The sequence below is a fragment of the Mandrillus leucophaeus genome, unplaced genomic scaffold, assembly GCF_000951045.1.
Source record: "Mandrillus leucophaeus isolate KB7577 unplaced genomic scaffold, Mleu.le_1.0 Scaffold1292, whole genome shotgun sequence".
Taxonomy (NCBI): Eukaryota; Metazoa; Chordata; class Mammalia; order Primates; family Cercopithecidae; genus Mandrillus; species Mandrillus leucophaeus.
The window spans coordinates 556,010-574,267 of NW_012101246.1; the positions used below are offsets into that span (position 1 = coordinate 556,010).

Sequence of the window (18,258 nt, forward strand, 5' to 3'; positions counted from 1 at the left end):
CACTCTGTCACCCAGGCTGGAGTGCAGTAGTGCCATCTTGGCTGACTACAACCTCCACCTCCCAGGTTCAAGCAATTCTCCTGCCTCAGCCTCCCGAGTAGGTGGGATTACAGACATGCACCACCATGCCCAGCTAATTTTTTCTGTATTTTTAGTAGAGGCGGGGTTTTCACCATATTGACCAGGCTGGTCTCGAACTCCTCACCTTGTGATCTGCCCACCTCGGCCTCTCAAAGTGCTGGGATTACAGGCATGAGCTACCATGCCCGGCCCACACTAAACTTTTTGATGCAACATTTTATCACGGTAGAATTTACTCTTAAATACCTCCTATGGCTTATGTGCCGGAATTCAGCTTGGTGGTTCCTTAGAGATGTTCTCATAGAACTCTCTACAGAAGGCCCCATAACTTATCATCCACTCTTTCCATACTTACTCTTTCCTTCCTCTTCTGTCCTACATTAGGAAATATGATTCCCTGATTCAGGATCAGGCCCGGGAACTATCTTACCTACGGCAAAAAATACGAGAAGGGAGAGGTATTTGTTATCTTCTCACCCAGCATGCAAAAGATACAGTAAAATCTTTTGAGGATCTCCTAAGAAGCAATGACATTGACTACTACCTGGGACAGAGCTTCCGGGAGCAACTGGCCCAGGGAAGCCAGCTGACAGAGAGGCTCACCAGCAAACTCAGCACCAGTAAGTTGGCCACAGGGCTTTGGAATACTCTCAGTCACCCCCACAGTTCCAGCCCCTGGTGGCTACCACATCTCCACTGCAATTTTTTAACTTAGGGTCCTGTTTGTATTTCATTTCCTGGGGCTAATACAGGATCAAGACTGCTCAGTGGGGAGCATGGAGAAGAAGACACAGGGCTGGAGATGCCATGGTTACAACAAGAGAAACTTCACCACTCATAGAATGTGACCTGTGGGGCAGGGGCAGCATCTATCTGGTGCTAAGAGGGAGTAGGGTACATGAGATGGAAGGGCCTTGTTATAGGAGGAAGAGGCCTGAAGTAAGAATTACAAGACCCAAGCTCTAGCCTGGATGCTGCCACAAACTTGCTAAATGCTCTTTCCTTGTGGTGTCTCCATATGGCATGGTAATGTACATGCAGGTACTCCACGTACGGATAAAGCGCCATGCTCTTTTGTACATGGTTTAGGCACTGGCTGCAGTAGTTCAATGACTACATTGGTTGTTATTGGGGTCCTCTACTCAGAATTTCTAGAGAATATCCAAGGGAGTAAAGTAGGATCAGACTTGGGAACCACCCAGCTCACCTCCTGGTGCAGGTGCAGAGGTGGGGCAGGGCTTCTTGTCATCTCCTCAGAGACCTGTGCAGGTTCTACATGAAAGCTGTGGTGGGACATATGCACTGGGGAGCTAGTCTACAGCAGGACATGGAGGCTGGAGCGTCCAACAGGGCAGCTGGGCAAGGGCCTCATGATTAATGGAACAAAAGATATTTTAAATGTTTTACCCTGATTTAGGGCAGGGGAAGTCATCATGGTGACCAGCAGGTCAGGGACAGTGGGGTCACTTCTCTAGAGGCCCAAGCTGAGGCCTCCCAGAATAACTGTTCTGGATACACGCATGAAATGCTCACTACTCTGTCTCCAGATAGGCTCCTGTGTTTGTAATGCGGGAAGTGGGACCAGCCTAATTTCTTACTGTTTCTTTCTAAATTTGGTTTGCAGAGGATCATAAAAGTGAGAAAGATCAAGCTGGACTTGAGCCACTGGCCCTCAGGTAATTCAGAGGAGAATCTGGTAAAGAGATTGGGACTGAGGCCCAAAGGGTCAAGGATGGCGGCAACTCCAGAAATCAAGGGGAATAAAGGAAAGTGCTGAATGTATTGAATTCATGCATTCATTGAACACCTCACTATTGTTTTTAACTAAATTCTTTCTTCTCTTTTGGTTTAATTACATTGGCACATAATTGTCCAGGCTTAGTAACCTAGAAACAGTCTGAGCTGAAAGTGAACTAACTAGGTTTCAAGCTAAAAGCAGGACCCACTAAGGGTCCTGCTTTCCTGCTGTGTGTTTAATAAGTAGGATGAGCTTTTTCCAAAGTTGGCCTGGCCCAAGTTGGGTTGACAGCTAGTTTAATAGTCACTCAATTGCCCTGGGGGAAGAAAGGAATCATATAACAGGACCTGGTGAAAGAGGCCTAGATGGTGTAGATCACCAGGAGGCTGCAGTGCCTCAGGACCCAGTTCTCAGTGAGTTGCTTCATATAATGATCAATGAAATACGACTCAAAGTCAGTTGTAGCCACTAGTTGGGGTTCTTTGGGTCATGATTGTGTCTCAGGCTTCATAAATGCTTCTGAAAATATCTGTAGCGAAGGACACAGTGTTTTTTGTTTTGTTTTGTTTTTATTTCTAATCCATCATAGAAACATACATGGTCTGAATTCAGTTAACTACATGATTCCACTTATCATGCTCTTGGATGTTGGGAGAATGGTTTGCTCTGCGTTTCTCAATGCTTGCTTTCAATTTTTATACTTGTCTTGTTGGAGATGGTAACAAACAGTTCGCAGGCTGCAACTGTTCCAGGGATCATACTTTAAGCAGCAGTGCCTTAAAAGGAGGGCTAGCTGTCTCTTTGCTTGCCCTCAGCATACTATGTGGCCAGAGCACTGGGTAGCTATTCTCTCTCCATCTACACCCTACCTACACTCCATCCCTAAGCAGAGGTGGGTGATTTCCATTATTCTCTGCAGGCATAGTCCCCTTGGCTTACTTGGCTTTTCCTATGAGCCACAGTCAGGACAAGTTGGTTTGGGTGACCTTGGTTTTACCTGTTGTCCCCCTTCTCCCCACCAGGCTCAGCAGGGAGCTGCAGGAGAAGGAGAAAGTCATTGAAGTCCTGCAGGCCAAGCTGGATGCTCGGTCCCTCACACCCTCCAGCAGCCGTGCCTTGTCTGACTCCCACCGCTCTCCCAGCAGCACCTCTTTCCTGTCTGATGAGCTGGAAGCCTGCTCTGACATGGACATAGCCAGCGAGTACACACACTATGAAGAGAAGAAAGCTTCTCCCGGTCACTCAGGTAGCCTCCACTTTCTGGGTGGTACCGTCTTTGTCTAGGCTGAGTGGAGACCTCAGGAAACAGGCCTTATAGCTCCACCATGGTGTGTATCAGGCTGAACATGGCTGTGGGGCCAAGTGCCATGCACAGGCACCAGTGGATCAGGATCTTTGCTCTGCTCCTGACTCTACACGTTACCTCTGTCACCCTGGCCTCCATGGGCGTGTACATGCTGTTGGGCACAATGTGAGCCATTGTGGGGAGAGTGAGAAGATCACGGCAGACTCTTCTTTGGTGACTCTGTCGGATAGATCTTCTTCAAGATGGAAAACCTCCTTCATCTCTCCTGCAATGATCTTGCTACTTACTCCTGAGCAGTGTTCCCTAAGTATATGTGGGTGTCCACAGATGCTGCTGGTCTTGCCTGATGTTTTTGGAGTTGCCATTTTCATGTTTCAGAGCTCAGAGCACCACTATCATCCCTAAGGTGGTTTGCCTCACTATAGGAGCTGTCTGCAAGCAAGAAAATGAACAACTGCTAACAGTGCTTATGCTTGGTTCTTTCCCTGAAAGCAAGACTCTAGCCCTGGTATCCCTGGGTAAATATATGGCCAGGATTCCAGTTCTCTGTAGAACATCAAACATTTTCTTTCATTCATGGGTTTTATAGATTCCATCCATCATTCGAGTCATTCTGCTGTGTTATCTTCTAAACCATCATCAACCAGTGCATCTCAGGGGGTTAAGGCCGAATCCAGCAGCAACCCCATCATCTTGCCAACTCCCCAGAATCCCCCCAAGGAGGCCAACCAGGCCCATTCAGGTATGCAACAGCCAATGGGGCAGAAGCCTCATCCCCTCTTTCTCTGCTGCCTGTTTGACTTTTCTTCAAGGACAGAGGTTTGGACTATTAGGGGCCTAAATGCATCAAAACCTAGACAGAATCAAGAAACCATCCTCATTCGCCAGTTGTGTCTAAGAAAATATATTAGAAAATAAGTAATCCACATCAGGTTTTGATCTGCGTACCAGCTTTGACCAGCAGTTGGCTAATCATTTAAAAAGAAACATTTTTATTGGTTTTCTCTCATTTTATCCTGGGAGCGAAGAGGCAAAATATTTCTCCCAGGATTACAACAGCCATAGGATGAAAAGAAATTCACATCTCCTGATCCACTGTATGTGTTCCCCATTAAATCTGCATGGTGATTCTCTTGCAAGAGGTAGTGCTACTTATTTCATAGCCAAGGATGCTGAGAACAGCCTCAGACAAGGTTCTGTTCATGGTACGTTACCATTAATGGATGTATGAATGGATTGGCAGTCCTTGATATGTACATAGTATATATCTTGGGGGCAGTTAAAGGGGTGCATTTCATTTACAAGTCCAGCTTAGTTTCCGGAGGGTACACTGCTCATTCACAGCCCTGTATCAGGGATGGCAAGGAAAAGGCAAACCTTGTCTTCACCTCCTACCTCCCACCATAGCTGGCTGGCTGCCTTCAGTGTGGTTTGTTGTGAGATTTGACTTGAGTAGAGATGCTCCCAGAAGGCACAGTGCTTTCTTCTGCTGCCCTCATTTCCCTGAAGGCAATTCAATCATAATCTTAAGGAAGAGGAAGTGTTCCAGTGCTTCCTGAGCCTGGCTTCAAAGTTTCTAGGCCAGAGTGGGCAGCAGCTGGACAAGAATCATGAGGAAAAGCTGTGCTTCCGGAATTATAGACATCTGCTTAAATGTTTTGGGTTCAAACAGAGCAGAAGATGAAGAAGAGAGGATTTAAAAATCAGAATGCCTCCTCAAAGAATGCCTGGGCTGTGTTACCTGGCAATTTGAGTGTATCTGCAGTATTCATCTGAAATGGTGTCAGCACCATTGGGATGTGTTTTAGGATGTAATCATTGTCTTCTACATTTGACATTCTCTATGGGTCAGCCTTGGTTTCTGCTCCCCCTCCATTGGGTACCTGCCTTTTAATTGCTTTTAGGGAAGAGGAAACAATTTTAAACATTGAAACTTGCCAGGGTTTCTAAAAACCTGTCTGTAGATGGGCTGCCTAAAGATCACCAGGGAAGACTTTTTTTAATGCAAATTTTCTGTTCCAAAAATTTATAATTCTCTAAGTCTACATTAAGGCCTAGACAGAATCAAGAAGGCCTAAAGAATCTACATATATTGAGAGTTTTTGCTATGTGATTTAAATGCCCAGAAGGGTTTACAGGCCATTTTGTCTAAGCCACTCTACCAAGGCATCTATTTTTAATTTGGTGAATGAATGCATTGATTTGGAATTCTGAAGTTTGTTTCCATCAGAGTCCTGAACTGCATGCACTAGTAATGAAAATTTCCCCACAGCTTTGTTCATATCTCTCCTACTCAGGATGGGACCTGGTGCCATCAGAGAGGAGTTCTAGGTAGAGAAAGAGTCTTGTCCCAGGGCCAAGGACTGATATATGCTGGGAGCAGAGCCCCGCGGGCTCTTGAGAGGATTCAGGCTCTCTGACTTGTCCATGCCCAGGATTGCTGGGGTGGGTCTCAATAATGCCACCTTACCTTCTTTAGCCAATTGCTTTCAAGATGAACATAGAGGATGTATGCAGGATAGCCCTGGCAGGGGAGAAGAGGAAAGGTCAACCAGGCCAGCCTCTCTGGTAGCAATGGTCACCCTTGGCTATCTTATCCTGTACCACACTAAGGTAATAGCCACTACACAGGGTGATGTCTGGTCAGGGTATGGTTTGACCTTCTCAATCTTTTACCCATTCTTTTCTCTCATTTTCTCTTGATGATGTGTCTCTTTTCTCCCTAACTTTCTGTTCCTAGGCTTTCATTTTCACTCCATACCCAAGCTGGCTAGCCTTCCTCAGGCACCATTGCCCTCAGCTCCATCCAGCTTCCTGCCTTTCAGCCCCACTGGCCCTCCCCTCCTTGGCTGCTGTGAGACACCGGTGGTCTCCTTGGCTGAGGCTCAGCAGGAGCTGCAGATGCTGCAGAAGCAGTTGGGAGAAAGTGAGCACTTCTGCATTTGTGTGCTTGCGAATGGCAGCCCCACACTGTGTTGCTCTGCATGGCTCGGGCTGGATGGCAGAGTTTAAAAACGCAACACGGGTACACGTTACAAATGGAAGACTGAGGGAAAGCTCTGCTTGCTTATTTTTTGGAAATGTATTTCCTGTTATTTCTCTGGTGTGTATGTCTCGTCAGTTAACAGGTAGATACGTTCACGAGGCTCTAGAGCTAGTGCTCTCACACTGTAGACACCGCTGGATACCACCAAGTATGCCGAATCCCTGACAGACTGGTGGACTGCTCACTGATAGGGGATGGGAGAGAGATGTTATGCTTTGCCTATGCAGGATGAAGTGGCCAAGAAAAAGATGGCCACATTCAGTGGGATCCTTTGTGTGGCTATTAGATTTTTCTGCTGTGAAATGCTGGTAATCAAGTTCAGTTCCTGACATCATTAGGTTGGAGCAAAAAGGGTAATGGTAGAGGGATTCAGGAGAGGAAACGATGAGTCACTTTTCCTACTGCACAGGGTTCATCCCTGTGCTGGGACAGGTGACACGTAGGCAGCTTAGAACCACAGCACCAGCCATGGCATCTGACTGTGAATCCCATCCTCTGACTCCCAAAGATAATTGACCTTATGTAGTTACGTAGACCGTGGACAGTCACCTTTTAGAAAACGCTTGGATATACTTGTAGGCTGGATGCTCATCATAAATTTAGTGTGCTGGTGGTCACTGATAGCTTAGAAAAAAATGATAAACCTTCACATGAATTTGCTCTCTCATAGCACCTTAAGCACAACAGGTAGAAAGCAGTTTGAATGAACTTAAACTCATTTGTCAGGCGCTTTCTGTGCCTGTAAAGAAGCTTAGGTGAGCCAGAGACTGATAGGGTCACCATGCCAGCAGTTTCCAGTGACGCAAGACAACAGCCAAGAATTTGCATCCCCCTCCCTGTAGCCCCAAATGTCATCATGTGGACCAGCCTATTTCTTTCCTTCTTCCTCTTTTTTTTTTTTTTTTTTTTTGAGGTAGGGTCTCACTTTGTCACCCAGACTGAAGTACAGTGGCACGATCTCGGCTCACTGCAGCCTTGACCTGCTGGGCTCAAGCAACTCTCCCACCTCAGCCCCCCTAGTAACTGGGATTACAGGTGTGTGTCACCACACCTGGCTAAGTTTTGTACTTTTTGTAGAGACAGGGTTTCGCCATGTTGCCAAGACTGGTCTAGAGCTCCTGAGCTCAAGTGATTGGCCCACCTAGGTTTCTGAAAGTGCTGGGATTACAGGCATGAGCCACTGCACCTGGCGTAGCCTATTTATTTTGTCAACCCAGGAAATGGATATTTTGTCCAGTGCAGGGAACTCTAAAGCTCAGGAAAGTGAAGTTACTTATTCAAGGTCACTAGTAAGTGGGAGAAATGGGCGTGAATCTGGTCTTCTGCTCCAGGTTTCATGTTTCTGTTATATCTTTTCTACTTAGGATGGCTTTGTCACCATCCTGCTTAGAGTATGGGGCTGAGCTCAACTGATCAAACTCCGGGGACTCCTTGCAATAATTTTTTCCCTCTCTTTAGAGACCAGTAGGAGATGCTGGTGTTTCTAACCTAAAACTTGTTACTTTACCAGTTCTGGCTCCAACAATGGATGGGCAACAAATGTGCCCCATGACAAACGGCAAGAGTATTTTCTAGCTTCCATTTCTTCCCCTTGCCTCCTTTTCCTTTATCTTTCCACATTTGTCCATTTGTCTTTGCCCAAAGGGAAGGATGGAAGGAGAGCACTGTCCATGAAAAAGGGTAGGGTCTGTTGTTTGGGGTTAAATTAGAATTACATCAAGTCTGAGGCCATTGACCGGAGTTCAAATGGTCCCTGCCTAGATGAGGAAGATTGTAGCCCTTTCTTTCTCCACCTGAAGTCAAGGTCCTCTCCAAGGGACCATTGCTTATCCAAGCTCATCGTTTGCTTTGAGCCAAGTTTCCATGTGGACAATGGTGCATGGTGGCCTCTCAGGTCCCTGGGTTAAAATCTTGTGCAAGAGTCTATATGGTATCTTTGCATGGTTTAGAGCATGTACTGTGTATTGTGTGGCCAAGGGACTGGAACATGAGAATACTGATCACTGTTACTGATAGACTTAAAACCTCACATGGCCTTGATTAAAAAGTAAGCTGACTGTCTACAACCACTGATTTCCCCCTTTGCCTTGTGTTCAGATGGGGTTGAAGGCAGTTTGAAAGAGGTAGGAAATCATGTATTTGTTGCATCTCTTCTAAAATGTAGGTGCTTAAATTTTTAATCTTCTTCCTTAACTAAGTGATCCTAATGAACATCTAGTATTTTGCAAGTTGGAAGAGAGACTCATGACAACAATTCTCAAACTTCTGCCTATTAGAATCACCTAGAATGAATTTAAAACATCCATTGTTCAAGATGTATCCCATATTGATTAAAGCAAAATCTCTGGAATCCAGGAATCAGTATGTTTCCATATTTTCTCAGGTGATTCCAATATGTACCCAAATTTGAGAACTAGCTACAAGTGGTGCTAAAAACTGGCAAGTGGCAATTACACTAACCCCTCCGAGGAGTTTGGCTTGGTTGGAAGGGACAATGACCTCACTTGCTTAGGAGCAGCTACCTGTCTATTCTGCTGCCCATGTTCATAATCCCTGAAAGAAAGCAGGCTTCTGAATTTTCTCCTAAACTGTGTCTCTGCCCACCTCTTTCCCCATCTCCCCTATGCTGGGCTTCTTTTTACAGAGAACTGGAGATGACGGGGCTCAAGAGAAAGGCCTATGATTTCAAAGGGTCTATGAAAATATCAGCCTGTGAAATGAAAGGTCCTACCTGCCTCTGTGGAATAGTATTCAATGATTCTTTAGACAGGAGTCATGACATTTTGCAGCTCCTTGAGATATGTTGGATGAGATCCAAATGAATACTTGCCTTACATAGACCCTTCCCCAGCCTCAGCAAAGAGTTCTTCAGTCTGGAGGAACTAGGGACACCATATCCAGCTTGACTTCATGTCCCCTTTCTCATCTGAAAAACTCCAAGGTGGAACTGACATATGGACTGGTTAGTTTCAGGGGAAGGCAAGTACATGTAGACAAACAAATGTTCGTGTTCACAGGTAAGCTCAACCCTGTATGCCACTGCTCTCACAACTTCTAACTGTGGGAGTGAATCCTACTTTTAGAACTTTCCTTGGAGTCTGTCATGAAAGATTATAGTAGGAGCCAGGAGTGGGGCCACTGGACTTTTCCATTGTGTATACTGATGACTTTAAGATACTTTATTCTCTACCTCTTGTGTCTGCTGCCAGGAAATACAAAGGGTGAGAGTTACAACCTCTAGGTTACGAGACTTAGTCTAATTAGTATACCACAGTGAACTGGGATCTCTGACATTCCACGGGTCTCCTTTTAGTCTCTATTCTTAGCAATCACACACTTCCTTGCAAATCCTTCCCTTCTGACACTGCATTTGTTTCTTACTCGTGTTTCTTTCTGCCCAGGTGCCAGCACCGTTCCTCCTGCTTCCACAGCTACATTGTCGAGCAACGACTTGGAAGCCGGCTCTTCCCACTACCTCAACTCTGCCCAGCCTCACTCTCCTCCAAGAGGCACCATAGAACTGGGAAGAATCCTGGAGCCTGGGTACCTGGGCAGCAGTGGCCAGTGGGACATGATGAAGCCTCAGAAAGGGAGTGTATCTGGGGACCTATCCTCGGGCTCCTCTGTGTACCAGCTTAACTCCAAACCCACAGGTAAAGCACAAAGTGGAGACGGCAGCCTTTGAAAAGAAGTCTCATTCGGAGTCTACTCTTTTCCTACTCAGGCAGGTCTTTGATTCCTCCTCCATCTCTGGCTCACAGAGTGGGTATAAAATGCAAGAGCTGTATCAGGGCTCAGTCCTTTCCAAGTACATTTCTTTATTCTCCTGCCCAGGGCCTCAGTGCTCTGTAGGGATATGGGAAAGTCAGGGACCCACCTCTTGTGCTCTCACACTCATGTCCTTCCGTCTTCCTGCAGCCTGGCCTCTTTGCAGCCCACTCTCTTAGACCCCTCCAGAATGCCAGGCATAGACGGGACTTTCTTCCATCAGTCAGGACTTGTCACAGGAAAGGGTGCAAGGGTGCAGCTCCCCGACCCTGCACATATATCCTGTGCACAAAACTCAGTCACAGCAAGTGGAGAGGTATAGCTAAGTTCATAAATGCTAGGATGCCACTTAGTCCAACAGTAAGACAATCGTAATTTTCGGGAAAAGACTGAGCCCAAAGCAAAATGGTGCAGTTAATGTCTGGTGTAAGCATCCCTCTGACTTTTCTGCATCTTTTACCTTTGTTTGGTGGGGGGAGAGGGGGTGTCGTCCCCTCTCTAATTTGCCTTCAGATCTCTAGATCCTTCCAGGCTATTCTTTCATCTTCCATATTAAAAGCGATTTCAGGGACACATTCAGTGTCAGTCATTAACCACATAGGGTGACTGTAAGATCGCATACTTTTACTTTAGGCCTTCTTTCTAAGGGTGGGAGGAAGGGCTTTGTCCCTTGCTAAAGAATGTTTGTCATGTGTCAGTAAGAAGAAAGGTAGAGTGAGGGCTCACCTATCATCCTCATAGTCACACCCAGGAGGTGGCCATACCTTTCCAGATGCTAGACAGGCCTTGTCCAGAGCCCTCAGTTATTTTTCTAAAACATGTGGAACTCTCACAAGACCCCTGTGTGGGAGGAGGCCCATGGAGATTTTTTAGCAAGTGACTGTTATGTGTTTGAAAGCACATTTACTCTTTAAACAAAACTACCATTCCTTTGGGTGTCCATGTGAGATGACACAGTTGGCAGAAGGCTAGTGATATTTACGTGTCTTTCTGCAAGACCCGTGGCTGAGCCCCACCCCCATCAGTAACCAGGATTCTCCATCTCCCACCTCTCTCCATGTCCTGGTGGTTTGGCTGCAGGGGCTGACCTGCTGGAAGAGCATCTTGGTGAAATCCGGAACCTGCGCCAGCGCCTGGAGGAGTCCATCTGCATCAATGACCGCCTACGGGAGCAACTGGAACACCGGCTGAGCTCTGCTGCTCGTGGAAGTGGTAGGAGAGGTCCAGACCTTCCTGTTTCTGGCTCTATTTAGGGACCTTTAGGCAGAGCTTCACAGATATTCTTTACTTCACTTGCTCCTTACGAACAGTCCAGCAAGGGAAGTGGGCAAGTACTGTCATCCCTACTTTCTGAATATATCTGAGTTTAGAGAGTAACTCTCTTTAAGGCAGAACTAGGTCTGGTGCCCAGAGTCACCTGACTTCTCACCCCATCCTTAATCTGCTTAGGTACTGTCTGCTGATGTCTGTGCCTTTGTTGTGTGATTGACAAGTGGTAGAGCCAGGTCTGTAAGGGTCCTCCCAACTCCCCCCTCTGGCTGCTTTACCAAGGTTGCCTTTCTCCTTACACTCTTCTTCCGAGCTGCTGTCACATGGAGGCCAGTCTTTCCATATGTTGTTGTCTGGCCTATACCACAGCAGCAGCTATTTAGGGAGATTGAGCCTCCTGCACCATTGCAGTTATGGCATGTGATGATGCATGCAAAGAATCCACTGAGAAGAGGCACACAGAAAACATATATCCAGCCCCCCATGCTTCATTCAGGGCCAGGCCTTGAGTCCTTGGGGTTTTGTGCTGGGTTGGGGCAGTATCTTTGAGAGATAAAGAATGGGAAACTTTTGGAAGCTTCCGTTACCCGAATGTGTACTTTCTGGGACAGGATCCACCTCTAACTTCTGCAGTCAGGGCCTGGAGTCCATACCTCAGCTCTGCAATGAGAACAGAGTCCTCAGGGAAGAAAATCGAAGACTTCAGGCTCAACTGAGTCATGTTTCCAGAGGTACGTGGTCAAAACCCACAAACTGTGGTCACTATTAAGTTTCTTTCTTCCCTGGCCACACTAATCACCAACTGGAGAAGCAAACAGAAGAAGGTAAGGTAACAGAGCTGCTCAGATCCACCAACCCAAACTTACAGCTATTCTCAGTCTAGAGAAGGCTGCTTTCTAAGATGTTCCAACTATGGGCCCCTCAGACTCCTAGTCCCCAGGAGCAAAGAGCTCTAGGAAATCCATCATTTCTGCACAAGCCCACCTGCATATATCCAGAGTCACGAGCTATCAATCTGGATACCAGTCTGGTATCTGTTCTACCTCCCTTCACTCACAACTGATTTGGAACCAGTAAAGGAGGGAGTGCGAATGCCTATCTTCCCTCTCAAGCTTCTCCAGACTTTACTGCAGCAGTGTGTGTCCCTCCTGGCCCTGCTCTGCCATCCCTCTGCCTCCTCACCACATCCCTCACTCATACACTCAGGGCTCCTCTCTGGTCAGTACTCCTATGACTCCGTGCCAAGTGGCACTAGCAAATTCCCTCCAGCACTTTCCCAGCCCTAGCCAGGGGGCGCTCACAGGTGGGCATCATTTCTCATGTGGCTGGGAGGCTGCTGACCTTGGTGTTAGTCTACTTGATCAGATCAATGTATTATTAATAACATATTGAACAGCCATAAAAAGACTAAGAGTAGTGTCCAAAAGGATTAAGCCCAGAACGAAGGAATGTTTGTGGAAAAGGAAAAAGCCACCAAGAGATATTTCTAAATTAGCCACCTTAATTAAATTTAATTAATTGATTTCTATATTAGCAAGAAGAGTTAAGAGGAAAGGTCACTGCTGGGGGATGATAACAAAAGTTAACAGATAAGAAAGAAGTCAGAACTACTGAGCTACCATTGCATGCTTGGAGAGAATAGAACAGACCTCACAGGTGAGAAGACAGTAAGAGATTTAAATGAGTACAATTTTCCAGGCTTAGGTGAATCTTTCCCCAGAGGATTACTGAGCCTGCAGCTGTATTTTCAGAGTCCCTTCAATAATCTTTGACAACTTGTGAAGATCAGAGAACTGCTGCAAGTTCCAAAAAAGAACAAATATCCCAGTTTTCAAAATAATGAAAATGATATATTCCGAAAAGAAATCTTGATGTTGATCTATGTCAAAATTCAAGAATGGATTATTGAACAGATGGTATATGAGCACCTGGAAAATGGTGAGCATTAGAAACCAGAATTTCTCTAAGAGCAAGGTAGGACAGATTAAATAAGTGGAATGAAGGGTTTTGCAAAGAGAGAAATGCACCATTCTCCAGGCTGCGGGATATGTTGAGCCAGTATGCTCTTCCCCACCAACATAGGACCTTCCTTCCTTGCTTCTTAGCTTTGTTTCAGGGTGTATGTGCTTGGGGTCATCTTTCTGCTGAGCTCTGGCCCCATCATAATAAATCAATCCTCCTGTGTTCCTCTCACCAGAGCACTCCCAGGAAACGGAAAGCCTGAAGGAGGCTCTGCTGTCCTCTCGATCCCACCTTCAAGAGCTGGAAAAGGAGCTGGAGCACCAGAAGGTGGAAAGGCAGCAGCTTTTGGAAGACTTGAGGGAGAAGCAGCAAGAGGTCTTGCATTTCAGGGAGGAACGTCTTTCCCTCCAGGAAAACGACTCCAGGTAAGAGGGGACCCACTGACAGAGAAGGAAGCATTCTTCATTCTTACGTTCATTCTTACATTAGAAGATGGGATATTGGCAAGACAATTGGTGTCCTCTTTTGGAAACCTCAGTGTTCCCTCTGCTATTCCTGATTTTTGTGTGCCAGTAGGGGGGTGAGGCGCTTTAAGCAGAAGAAAGGACTTCTCTGGGAATGCCTTGTCACTCCCAAGTTGAGAGAGTAAAACTCTGTTGTAGAAGTCTTCCGTATATGAGAGACATGAAAAAGAAGGGTTCCCATGCTTTCAGTTAGATATAGGACATTAGTCTCACCATCACCTAGGAAGCTTCTATACTGCCTGTGATGCTTGGTCCCAGCATAAGCCCTGTAACTGCTTGTCAGAATGCAAAGAGCACTGTAGGAGCAGTAAGGAGACTGCTGGTGTGTCTGTTCTGCTCTGAACTAATGTAGGTAATGGTGTGTTTTCAAGCAAAGTTACTTGACCTCCCTTAGCCTCCATTTCCACATCTGCAAAATAAAAGTGATGGTCTTCATGACTCCCTGAGTTGACATCTGGGGCTCAGATGTAACCCTAACCGTAATCTTTATGACCCCCTGAGTTGACATCTGGCTCTCAGCTTATTGCTCTGGTGTGACTGAGTGGCTCTGCCATCTCAGTGCTTGCCTCTCCCTGGTCAGACTGCAGCACAAGCTGGTCCTCCTGCAGCAACAGTGTGAAGAGAAACAGCAGCTCTTTGAGTCCCTCCAGTCAGAGCTACAAATCTACGAAGCACTTTATGGCAATTCCAAGAAGGGGCTGAAAGGTATGTGTTCTTCTCCTCTCACCCCATGAGCTTTTTGCCCTTGCATTGGATGCTAGTGAGGTCTTAGGTCTTTCCTTTGGGAGTTGTGGAGATCATGGGAAGTGACAGAGTTCTGTCTCAGAAACCCCCACCCGAGCCTGGGGCTCCCAGTAGGAACTCTCATACACAAAGCTCAAGGGGACAGGTTGGTGGCATGAGCAAGATCCAGCCTGATCATTCCTAATTACTGTAAGAAAATCTAGACATTCCTATCAATGTCTAGATTATAACATTTTTAAAGCAAAAGAACTGTCCTAATGATATCACAATTTGAAAAGGCCTTTAATATTGTCGGTAATACATACTGACAACCCATTCAGCCCAATGCAGCAGGCAGTCTGCTCCCACCATTACCCTTTCCGTAGTGACATCTGGCTCTCAGTTTATTTCATTTAATTTTCATAAGTCCTGATTTAGTTTCCTGATTTTCTAAAGAGAAGGTGAACTGGAATGTGAAGAAATACAGCGGCTTACCAGGCTGGGTGAATAGCTTAAGTACAAAGTCGTGGTGAGTGTTGAGTCAGTGGGGACCAGCCTGCCCACAGGAAAAAATTAAGAGACACAAAAACAAAAAAACCTTATAGAAATACCACTAATAGGACCTAAATTTCACTCCTGGACTTAAATAGTAAGGACATTTATTGAAGACTTTGCTGCCTGCTGAAATAATAATCTAATATTTGAGAATTTTGATATATTTCTTCATTCTTTTTTAAATGGAGAAGGGTACTTGAAACATAATAAGTCACAGCAGGCTGAACAGAGGACTGACATCAATGTCATGAAATTTAGCAAAGATAAAAAGCAAAATCCTGAGCTCGATGAAAAATATCAGTGATAGAAATATAGGATGAGGGTAGAAATATAGGACAGGCAGCAGTTCATGGACTTGAGGGTTTGGGGTTTGGTAGAAACATGTTCACACAACTAAGGCGTAGGCCAAAGTTTGCTAGAAATGCCAGCTCAAACTGACATTACAGTAGTGTAAGTGTGATGTTCACCTGTGGGGACCATGTCTAAAATATTGTTAGATTAAGGGGCACCATCTTTGAAAAGGGCATTGACACACTAGGGAACATAATGAACACAGGGCGCACAATGGTGTGGACCAGAAATCTCCAACTGGTCAAAGAAACTAAAGAAATTTAGGCTTTCAAAAGATCTTGAGGACATAAGAACTGGCTTCGGGTATTTGAAGAACTGTCGGGTGAAAAAAACTCATGTATATTTTATGTCCCTTCAGAGGGCTAGACAAAGGGTGAAGGTCAGTGGAATTTAGATTGGAATTATCATAAATCCTGATTTAGTTTCCTGATTTTCTAACGAGAAGGTGAACTGGAACTTGAAGAAATACAGGGGGCTCACCAGGCTGGGAGAATAGCTTAAGTACAAAGTCATGGTGAGTGCTGGGTCAGTGGGACCAGCCTGCCCACAGGAAAGCTTCGGGTTGGGGGCGTGAGAAGTCAGGATGGAGGAGCAGAGTCCCCAAATCTTGAAAGCCCACAGGTCAGTGTGAAAGTCGACATTCTGTATAGTAGATAATTAAACTAAGTCTGTTCTCTTTCAAAGAAGATAAGCATATGATGAAAACAGAACTTTAAGATGCTGAGTCTCAGGGGATGTCCTGGAGTTGGGAGACACTAGAATCTGGGAAACCTACTGGATGAGTCTAGCGCTATTCTGGCACATGAAGACATGACAGTCTAATATAAGGTGCTATTGGGAAGACGAAAGAGTATAGATAGATTTAAAAACATCTCTTTAGCAAAATTTAGTGAGAAGTTGGATTGAGGAAGAGAGAGAGGAACATCATAAAACTTTGGGCAGAATTCAAGAGTAGATTATTTACCAAAGTCTCTAAAACTACTTCATCCTGAGCTACCTTTCCTTTCATGCTTTTCTCCCTGCCTTTTAGGACTCATTTCAAAGCTGCAACCACTAAAGCTCCATGATCTCTTCTCTGTAATTTCAAAATTCAGTAAGATCGCCAAATTAAATTTTTCAAATACTCATTTAGTGACAAAATCTAGATGAACTGACAAGAGGATATTCCTAAGTATTTATCTACTTAGAATATTGACATAGCTGATTGCAGAAATAGTTATATGTTTGATTAAGGATTGTGGCTCACATGCAACTGGGTACATGTTATATATGATATATGCACCCTGTTGCCTTGCTAAAAACTAAAACAAATTTTACCTTTCAAAATATATTTGGCATTAAGGTTTTCAGATAAGGGATTGTGGCCTTGTAGAATATTTCTTAGATCTCTTCATCCCCAGTACAAAGAAATAGACATGTAGTGAATGGAGGTAAATATACATATATATTTTTTATATATGTGTGTATATATATGTGTATATATGTGTGTACATATATGTACATGTATATATGTGTATATATACACCTATATAGTATGTATATACACACACAACATATATACACACTATAAGTAGGCATATATATGTACACATACATACACACACACATACACATATCTATACAGAGAGAGAGAGAGAGAGAGAGAAATTGAAAAACTCAGTTATAATCCCTGGTCTAAGGTGCCCAACTCACATTCTCACACGCTACCAAAAGACCTCCTTCTCCTTTTTCATTTTTGAGAGTGAAGACTGTCAAATCTCTTTCTCCCTCATCCCCTACCCTTCTCTAGCTCAATTATCCTCATCTGTCAGTCAAATGCTGTTTGGGTGCATGTGTCTAACTTAAACCACAGGGAAGTTTCAAACTGGATGTGTGCCAGCTCAGTGCCATCCCCAGGCCACACACAGAAATGGTGACATCTCTATCATAGATGGGTTGCATGAGACTCAGATGATAGTGGGATCCTTGGCAGAAAAGAATGTCACAGAGGAGGGTTCTGACAAGTGCTTGGAAATACTTGGGTCAATGTTACCAGACTCTTCTTCTCTCTTAGCTTACAGCCTGGATGCCTGTCACCAAATCCCTTTGAGCAGTGACCTGAGCCACCTGGTGGCAGAGGTACGAGCTCTGAGAGGGCAGCTGGAGCAGAGCATTCAGGGGAACAATTGTCTGCGACTGCAGCTGCAACAGCAGCTGGATAGTGGTGCTGGCAAAGCCAGCCTCAGCCCCTCCTCTGTTAACCAGAACTTCCCAGCCGGCGTTGACCCTGGAAACAAGCAGCTGCTCCTCCAAGGTAGGAAGGAAAAGGGACTTAGAAAGCCCTCGGCCAGTGGGGAGATCACCAGGATGTCTGTGGCAGAAGGTACAATCTGCCTGGTCCATGCTCCTTGGGGTCAGGTTGAAATTAGAAATGTTCTAGTTTAGCAGCCTGAGTGAAGCATGGGATTTAGGTCAGACCAGGCTCCAGATTCTGAGTTTACTGCTTTACAGGTTGTTTGATTTGGGTGTTTAAAGTCTCAGAGGTTTAAGCCTTAGTTTCCTCATGTTTAAGATGAGGATAATAATAATATATACCTTGTATGATTTTGAGCATTAAATGAAATCATTTACAAGTGATTGGCAACTAAGAATTACTCAGTAATTAGCAGCTGTGTATATGTTCGTATCGTTTTCTTGGATTTGCTTAGTGCTTTAGTATTAGCCAAGTGTTTTCACATATAGAATTTCACCTGAAGTAAAGCAGGTTTTGCTCTCTCTGTATTTCACATAAGAAAACTTAGGTCTTGAGATATTAACAGACAAGCGAGGGTTTAGAGAAGTTATAGACAAAGCCAGGATCAGAACCAGGTGTTGTGATTTTCAGTCTGTGTTCCTTCCAGCTCATGGTGCCCTGTCTCCGTATTGCCGACCTTCCCAGATTCTCTAGTCCCCCTTT

At 45.1% G+C, this 18,258-nt stretch overlaps 1 protein-coding gene across 1 annotated transcript in view; it reads left to right on the top strand.

Annotated features, from left to right (window-relative positions):
• LOC105533888 (myomegalin) overlaps positions 1-17,616 on the top strand; it is a gene marked incomplete at its 3' end in the record, with an annotated part of 35,059 nt that extends 17,443 nt beyond the window's left edge. The window contains exons 7-16 of the mRNA XM_011972475.1: positions 466-701; positions 1,706-1,757; positions 2,842-3,065; positions 3,715-3,867; positions 9,573-9,824; positions 11,020-11,151; positions 11,820-11,939; positions 13,406-13,595; positions 14,275-14,399; positions 17,377-17,616. Coding sequence (XP_011827865.1) covers positions 466-701; positions 1,706-1,757; positions 2,842-3,065; positions 3,715-3,867; positions 9,573-9,824; positions 11,020-11,151; positions 11,820-11,939; positions 13,406-13,595; positions 14,275-14,399; positions 17,377-17,616 — 1,724 coding nt within the window. The remainder of the gene's footprint in view (positions 1-465; positions 702-1,705; positions 1,758-2,841; positions 3,066-3,714; positions 3,868-9,572; positions 9,825-11,019; positions 11,152-11,819; positions 11,940-13,405; positions 13,596-14,274; positions 14,400-17,376) is intronic.
• Positions 17,617-18,258: the final 642 nt, after the last annotated feature.